General features: G+C 31.0%; 1 protein-coding gene across 1 annotated transcript; it reads left to right on the top strand.

Moving 5' to 3' along the window:
• Positions 1 to 1,714: 1,714 nt before the first annotated feature.
• On the top strand, positions 1,715 to 2,785 carry LOC132178225 (F-box protein At5g49610-like). Its single transcript, XM_059590674.1, has one exon. The coding sequence runs from the start codon at positions 1,715 to 1,717 to the stop codon at positions 2,783 to 2,785; it is 1,071 nt and encodes a 356-aa protein (XP_059446657.1).
• The last annotated feature ends 6,537 nt before the right edge of the window (positions 2,786 to 9,322 follow it).

Consider the following 9,322-nt stretch of genomic DNA (forward strand, 5'->3'; position numbering starts at 1 on the left):
AAAAAAAAAAAAAAAACGGAGAAACGGTATAGAGAAGGGAGACGACATAGAGAAAAAAAAAAATCGTTTGCACTTGAAGAAAAACTGTATCAGAAGAATCAGAGAGAAAATAGAAAGAGAGATAGAAAAAGATATAAAAAGAGAGAAAACGAAATATAGAGACGAAGAAAAGAGAAACGAATATATATATATATATATAGAAGAATCAGAGAGAGAGAACGAAATTTAATCTCACAAGTGAGGTTTTTTGTGGCAATTTACACAATTAATTTAATCCCACAGGAAATGATTAGCTAAGCCACACATTTTTGAGTGGCTTAGCTAACCGTGTGTATGAGATTAGTAGTCCCATAGGAATTGACTATTCCCATAAATAGAGTGTTACCAAACAAAGGACTAGCTATACCTAGTATTAGCTAATCCAATCCAAGGTTCTATTCCGCAAACCAAACAGAGCCTTAAGTCTTTCCACTGTCATTTAAGTCTTTGGCCTACTACAGTTTAAAGGTTAGGGTTGTTGATTTAGAATTAATTATTACAGAAAAATATGGAGACAAAAGAACTTAATAATTTAAAAATAATTAAAAAAACAAAACAGTAGTATATTATTGTTTTTTTGTTTTGTTTTGTTTTGTTTTGTTTTTTTTTTTTGACATATCCACATAAGAGGAAGGAGTGAGAATTTGAACTAGTAACCTCTGCTTCATAAGGCGTGATCCCCACCAAATGGACTACCCCTTAGAAACTTCAAGATCCTTGTTACTTTTTCCACGCAAGTGCTCTAATTAATATGTGACACAGACTTATAAATAATACTCTAGTACATGATATTAACATTAAAAAAAAAAAAAAAGATTGTCACACACATTAATTAATTGATGATCACCTTTATTTTACATATGACGATAAAGCAGAAAATGAATAAATTGAGATATTTGAAGAATAACATTAAAATTTTATTTAGAGAATTAAATAAAAACAATGATATATATATATATATACTTGAAGAATAACATTAAAATTTCTTACACAACGTAAAAACAAATCATAACAGAAAGACACTTTCGTGGGGTGCCGTCAATGTCATGCACCCATTTTAATAACGAGAAATGCCCAACTGCATGCAATTAATGCGAAGAGGAGCCAGTTCAAAAATGGACGATCGAGAATTAATTTAGTGCAAACATCCCTATATATTATTAATTGTGAATCATATTTAGTCCATAATTTTTCATGTAATTTTAATTAAGCCCTTAGATTTTCAATTTTGACAATTAGGTCCTTAAGTTTTCTTTTTTAATTTAAAATAGGTAATTCAGTCAACCTTTCCTCCAATATAATTAATAAATATTGAAAGGTTAATCGATCCGCAGTTAATTTTTGTTTAATTTTAATACTATTTCTTATAAGCAGTATATGTTTTTCGGAAGTAAGTTAAATAGGACACCTAAACCTTCATGGAAAGGATTTGACATCCTATATGTTTTCAGAAACCCAAGTTTTGGAGGGTAATTCTATTATTATAAAAAAGGAGTTAAAGGAGCATAGAGTTCACATATTACAGCATAGATTTTCAGCCCTAAATTTTCATCTCATCGTTTCTTTCTTTAGAATAGCCAGCTTTATATCGCAAGACAGAAACCCCAAACAACCACTCACAAACAAACATTCTCCTCCACCCTTGATCTAAAGGAGGGTGAGGGTTTCTACTCTAATGGAGTCCTCCACTCTTCCCCCAGATATGTTATTCGAAATCTTTAGCCGAACAAATCTAAAGACTATTGGGCGATGCAGAATGGTCTCCAAGGATTTGAACTTGATCACCTATGAGTCAAGTTTCATGCAAGCATTCCGTCACAGAACAAAAACAATAGCTGGATTCTTCACACAAACCTCGTTTTCTAGCAAGCCCATGTCTCAGCGTTTTGTCTCCATCACGGATTTTGGTACTGATTCCAACCTGCTCTCCCTTAATTTTTTGCCTTGTCATGCCAAAATCAAAGCAGCTACCAAACAAGGTATCTTATTATGCGTGAATGAAAATAACACAAGAAGATTACGAATACCCGAATATTATGTCTGCAAGCCTAGTACCGAAGAATGGCACCCCATACCAAATCCTAGAACACGATACTTCACCGAAGGAATTGGCATGGTGGCAATCAGATTAGATCCTTTATGCTATAAGATAGTTCGATTTTCAAAACCTAAGTGTGCATGCATCAACTACAAGTCTATATCGTACAATGCTCTTCATTGCGAAATTTTTTCATCCGAGACATGGGCATGGAAACGATTAAATGATGTTTTGTTGCCATGGGGCGAGCTCTTAAGTTGGAAACCTGCCGTGTCTACACGCGGTGCACTTCATTGGCTTATAACCAACAACAAAATCTTCGCATTTTTTGTAGATACTGAGAGTTGGATAACATTTGAACTACCTTTCGCTTTGTGCAATGAGCATCATTTTGAGCATATGAAGGTAGTGGAGTATGGTGGCCGCCTTGCGATGCTTTGCATGGAAGAGAGTTCTTTGCACCTGTGGGTAATGGAAGATTATGACACCAAAGTTTGGAGTAAGAGACAAACTATGAGCATTGAAGCCGTTCAGCGTGTAGAACACGATACGTCTCCCTTATGTTTTGACAATTCTGATATTGCACTCATGCAGGGGTTTTGCAGCCTAATATTGTACAACTTTAAAACTTGCAACTCCAATGTATGCAAGTTGAGGATCGATGACCATCCAGATGAAGTTTTTCCCTTCCAATCTGATATAGAATAGGTTCTTTTGAAGAGTTATGGAAGAAGGAAACGTTATTTAGAGTTCGTTGGTATGATATTGTTAGTATTTGGTAGAGATTTTCTTGTTAGTATGATAAAGAAAAAAATCTTAAATTTAAATATGTATTTGACATCTTTATTGTTTTCTGTTCCGTATGAGTCGGTTTAATTAAGTTCATTCAATTTCTTTTATCTTATGTTACTTTTCTTTTGGTTCTACGTTATCGACTCCTAATTATGCTGGGACAAGGAGAAACAATTGAATTTAATATGATTTCTCCACTTGTTTAGAACAGTATGACGCAGAAAAGAAAAAAAAAAAAAGAAAGAAGGAAAAACAATTTCGGAAACTGTTCAAGCCCTTAATAATAATAATAATATCATGGTCCACATGGATGAACATAAATATATATATATCCAGAATATGTTTCCAAAAATAGTTTTCGTACAAAGTTTCTTTGGTACTGATTCTACTGAACAAAAATAAGCTTCATAGAAGTTAATTTGTCTATTTAATTAGCTATCGATTTTTCATTTTTATTTTTTTTCAAGCCTGAAGTAATAGAAATTTATCCAAGAAACCTTATTCTTCAAAACTAATAATTTCAAAAGATGACTTTTATAAAGACATGACACAAACCAAGTTTTTTCTGCCCTCAAGTGAAAGGATGACACATCAACGTGAAACAACAAAAGTGAATATTGTAAAAACACAATATCTTTGCCTTTTTCTATCCCCCAACAAAATTCAAGAAAGAAAAGTACATGAAATAAAAAATCAGATTCTAAACAATCTTTTTTATTTTTTATTTTTATCTATGGGAATAGAGAAATGTAAAGAAATGAAGTTTTATAACACTCAGTTTTGATATTTTTGAGGGTAGCTTGGGGCCACCCCTCCTCTTCATCATTTTGAGGTGGTTCGGCCACTCGATCTTTGAGTTGCTCCTTTTTAATTTTTTTAAAAAATATGTGTATCTTAAGAAGAAAAGTGGTCAGGTGTTTTTTGTTATCCAAATTGATGGGGATATTTGGGAGAGTGGCTTTTTATTTTTTATTTTTTATTTTTTTATTTTTTTTCACAGTTTGGTAGCTTAATGTGTACAAATAGTTGAGAGGGTTTTTGATATTTTTTCCAAAGTTTTTACTTATCTTAACAATAGTCACATCAGCTAAATCAATCCCAAGCATTGATTTTTTGGACCACAGCTTTATGCCAACACGCCATTGATAATGAAAGAAAGCAAATAAATTTGCTTTTGGTGGAATTAATTTCGCTTCGTTCTCATTGTATATATATATATAAGAAGAAGAGTTGCTCAAAATATATATATATATATATATATATATATAGAGAAAGAGAGAGAGGAAGAAGAGTTACAATTGCAATCAAATTTAACAACCTTAAACTTGATAGTAACTAGGAGAACTAATACAATAATAACTAGAAGAACTAATACAACTAAAGAACTTAATAAGAAGAGATAAAACTACTCTAAAGATAATTACAAGAGATAAAACTACTCTAAAGATAATTAGAAGAGTTGCATTTAAATGTAGCTATATCTTATAGAAGAGATTTGGTTGTACTTCAACTGCTAGATATGATGTTCCTTAACAGATAAGACATAAAATTGACTTTTCCATGTTAGTACATCAAATGCATTTAGCATGGATTTTTATATAAAATCATGTCAATTGACACTTGTACAACAGTCAACTATTTCAAAATAGATGATAGCTAAATAAAGTCAATTGATATCTTCAAGTTCCAAGATTACTTTTAACTTTTTCTTTAAATTTTTTTTTTTTTTTTTTTAAAAAAAGCATGATTTTGATGAGTAATGCTAAGTACCATCTTTTTATCCTCCTAAAATTGATGTGGCTTTCAAAATAACAATTAGATCAAAATTCAAGTGTGATTCATCAAAAATTTAATGGTGATTTTAAAAGCCATATCAGCTCTAGGAGAATTTTAGGAGGATAAAAAGATGGTACCTAGCATTACTCAATTTTGATCTGTGCCAATGATAATATACATTGATAAAAATGTTATTTATTTATTTATTTATTTTATAAAAATAGAGCATATTACTTTAACAAAACAATATCAATGAAAAAAAAAATTATATTCAAATGTGATTTATGTTTTGTTTAACTCTTTGAATGTCAACGTCCCAATCCGTATTCATATTTGCAACATATTCTAATGAATCAACAATAATATAAAGTAAATAACATATTAGAAAGATCATTATTTTTCCATCATTAATAATAACACAATTTAAAAATTAATCACTGATATATGTTTTTTTTTTTGAAAAAAAAAATCGAAAAATATATAGCATATTATAGTTTTATTTCAAGTTTTCCTTTGATTTTAAACTAATTAATTAACAGCATGACATGTCAAAGCAATCAATCACATAGCTCTCATTTGACATGTTATGTGCCAATTGTACTTGTCATATGGCACAATTATGTTAAAATTGTAAATATATTATAAATAAAAAAGTTAAGAATTCTAAATTTATGGTATATTTTTAATTTTAAGTAATTGAGTCTCGTAACAAGTACAGTTGGCACATGACATGTCAAACAAAAGCCATGTAGCATTAAAATTGATTGGTTTGACATGACATACCCTTTACTAATTCTATTAAACCAAAAAAGAAAACTTAAGGACCTAATTGTCAAAATTGTAAATATAAGGGCTTAATTAAAATTACATGAAAAATTATGGACTAAATATGATTTTTTTTTTTTTTTTTTTTTTTTTTCATGTAAAGTTTATCTGTTTGACTTCTATATATTATTATTATTATTATTATTATTATTATATATATAAGAATGTAATGAGAATTTTCAAAAAAAAAATAATATTTGACTTTAGCCAATCAAAGAAGACCTTGTCACAATCAAATGGCTCACGACTGAGCCTGGAGAGAGTGGCACACACGTTTATGAATAGACTGTAGTTATATTATATAGTAGTAGAATTTGGTAGAAGGTTATGAGGCTTTGTTGTGTGCTGAACCAGCCTATTTATTGGGATAATGTAGTGTCTTTAGGGACGCAGGAGTAGAGGAGTAAAATTATATATGAATGCCTATCTGTGTGGGTCAGTTTTTGCTTCTACGTGCAATTTATAGCATTGGAGAAATTAAATATATATATAAGGGATTCGAATAAGTGAGACCTCCACTTCACGAGGCGTAGTTTTTAACCAATTGAACTGCCCCTTAGAGGAATAGAAATGCATTAATTAAGCACTAAGAACATTTCTAACAGATTAGGTAAAAGAACAACATTAGCTGCATTTAACTATTATTGTTCTTTTTTCAGCTCCAACAGATTAGCTCCAGAAGAGCTAAACTATCATTTTTGCTATAGTAATGGCAATATCTTGCTATTTACTGTAGCACTATGTTCATGTTTTTTAATCTTTTTTTCTCTCTCTTCTCTCCCTCTCCCTCTTCCTCACCGAGGCATTCTTGGTTTTTTGTACAGACCCACCCAATAACCCTTCCTCTCAAATTTCCTTCTAGTATCAAATCATTTTTCCTCACCTACACCCCATGAGATTGACCCAATTCCTCAAGACCAAGCTTTTGATTTTCTCATGTTTGTTGCATTAGCTTTCGATTCCATATGGTTTGCGAGTAAGAGAGCTATCCATTACGGAGAAAGCACCTAAGCCATGTCCATCATGAGTACCAAAACAAACAAAAGATCTGGAATCCAGCTCCTACCTTCAAATTAACCACACCTAAAATCATCTGAAATCCAAACAAAAATTTCCCAACATGTGCACCAGAACCCACCATCATAGATGAGGTTTAGATCCACCATAGGCCGACTATATCAAATTCATCTTTCTTCCAGTATCAAATCCTTCTTCTGTGGTAGCGTTTTTTCACAACAACAAAAAAAGGCAATTTTGTGACGTGTCAAACAGTATCCTTTTTTTGCCACGTTAGTAAATTTTGATGTGTCAAAACTGGCACGTCAACAAATTTTTTTTTGACGTGCCAGAAGTGGCACGTCAACATTTACTGACGTGTTGAATATAACACGTCAGGATTTACTGACGTGTCACTATTTGACACGTCAGTAAATTTGAATTCAATTTTATTTTAAAACTTTTTATTTAAATAACTTAATAATTTAATATTTACTGATGTGTCAAAGTTAGACACGTCAGTAATTATTGACGTGTTACTTTGACACGTTAATAAATTATTGATGTGTCAAAGTGGCACGTCAATAAATATAATGTTTAAAGAAATTCCTTCTAGTATCAAATCATTTGGCACGTCATAATTTCTTAAAAATTTTTTTTCTTCTTTATATATATATATATATTCCTGACGTGCCTATGTGGCACGTCAGGTCAGGAATTTTAACACGTCAGGAAATTTAAAATTATTAAAAAATAATAATTTTTCTTTTTTAAAATTTTTTCTGGATTTTTTTTTTCAATTAAAAATATTTACTGACATGTCAAAATTTGACACGTCAGTAAATTTTTTGACGTGTCAGAAAGTGACAAGTCAGAAAATTTTTCTGACGTGCCAATTTTAACACGTCAGAATTTTCTGACGTGTTAATTTAACACGTCAGAAAATTCTGATGTGTTAAATCCAACACGTCAGGAATTTTCCATTCCTGACATCCATATTCTTCACACCTGAAACACGTCAAAAATGCCCCGTCAGGAGGATTTCCTGACGTGTTAGACCATCTAACACGTCAGGCTTGTGTCAGCAAAAAATTGATTTTTTGTAGTGTTTAAGCTCCAAAATTGAAAGTTTTCTCAGGTGGTGGTGGTGCGGAGGGAGAGAGAGTGAGGAGAGTGAAGAGATAATTAATTGTAGAGGTTGGCCATGGGGGGTTTGGGTTGAGGCGGAGGGAGAAAGAGTGAGAGAGAGAGAAAAGTGAGAAAAAAAAAGATTAAATAATAACATTTAAAGAAAAGTAGAGAATGAAACAAAGAAGCTGTTTGAGTTTGTATAGAAAAATGAATAGGTAAAATAGAGAATAATGCTTTTTCACTAGGTAAAGAGAAGCTTATACAACATATTAAATGGGAGGTGAGGATTCAATTTACTTCAAAAAGTAAATTTAAGAAGAATAGAAGGAATGATATTCTTTGTAGTGTTTGGGGTATAAATGAAAATTTGATTTAATTCTTTGTAGGTTGAGATGCTAGTAGATTGATTTGTATAGAGGTTTTGAGCCCGTTTGAGAGTGCGATTTAAGGGAAATAATCTGCGTTTTTAAACTAAATCGCAATTTTGAAGTGTTTGGGATTGCGATTTTAAAAACTCAAATTTTAAAATCGTGGAAAAATCCGCGATTTCAATAAGCTGATTAGATGGTGTTTATTTGAAAAAGTGCGAATTTAAACAAAAATCACGATTTCGCTTAAAAAAAAAATAAAATTGGTGCAATATTTACGTATTTTTTAGCGGGAATGAAAAAAATTACAAGAATATATACCCACCTAAAATATATTAAAACCCTTTGTTTATCTTCTTTTTCTTCATCCTCTTTCCGCCCCTTTATTGTTTTTTGTGTAGCTGTTGTTCATCCTCTATCTGCCCCTCCATCAGGTAAGCATCTCATCCTATAAAACTCTTTTGCTTTTTTAAACCTCTCCTCCGTTTGGTGCTTATGGTATTTTTTGTTGTTCTGTGTTTTCTCTATCTGTTGTATATGCGCTTTTGTAGTTTGAAACGTTTGATGCGGTTTTATGAATAAAAATTGTCTTTTTTTTTTTTTTTTTTTTTCTTTCTTTTTCCAAAGTTGATTTTCGATTATTGTGCACTGCGCTATGAACAGTGACAAATCCTTATTGGTAATTTGGCCATGAAACCGCAATTATATACTAATGTTATCAAAACACTCGATTAATAAAAAAAATATTTTTAGGAAAAACTTCACTTTAGCCCCCTGAACTTCCAAATCTTTTATTTTGGACCCCTAAACTTTCAATTACTCTCAATTAGAACCCTTCTGTTCATTGTAACTGTTAAAAATACAAAAAAAGACCAAAATGTCTTTGATTTTCATTTTTTTTTAAATAAAAAAAACATTTTGAAACTTGGAATTTTATACAAAAGTTAGGGGTATAAACGTCATGTAATGTTTAAAATCTGACGGAGGAGTCCACATTAAGAGTAATTGAAAGTTCAGGGGTCCAAAATAAGAGATTTGAAAATTCAGGAGGGGTTTGTAAAATCGAGTGAAAGTTTAGGGGGCCAAAATGAAGTTTTTCCTATTTTTTAACATATTTTACCAAACGCTTATGCGATTTTAAAAAGGTTGCAATTTAAAAAAACACAATTTTTAAAATCGCATTTATTGAAATCGCACTCCCAAATGTATAGCTTTTTTTTCTTTCTTTCTTTCTTTCTTTTTCTTTTTTTCTTTTATTTTATTTTTATTTTTTTAAAAAAAGAGTTGTTTTGTTAATGAAAGTTAGTCATTATCCCTGCTAGAATGAGTCTTACGCGTACTAATTATCCCTTGAAAT

This window comes from Corylus avellana, chromosome ca4 (assembly GCF_901000735.1).
Source record: "Corylus avellana chromosome ca4, CavTom2PMs-1.0".
In the NCBI taxonomy this organism is placed as follows: Eukaryota; Viridiplantae; Streptophyta; class Magnoliopsida; order Fagales; family Betulaceae; genus Corylus; species Corylus avellana.

Coding starts and splice junctions, on each gene's coding strand:
- LOC132178225 (XM_059590674.1), top strand. CDS start 1,715: ATGGAGTCCTCCACTCTTCCCCCAGATATGTTATTCGAAATCTTTAGC.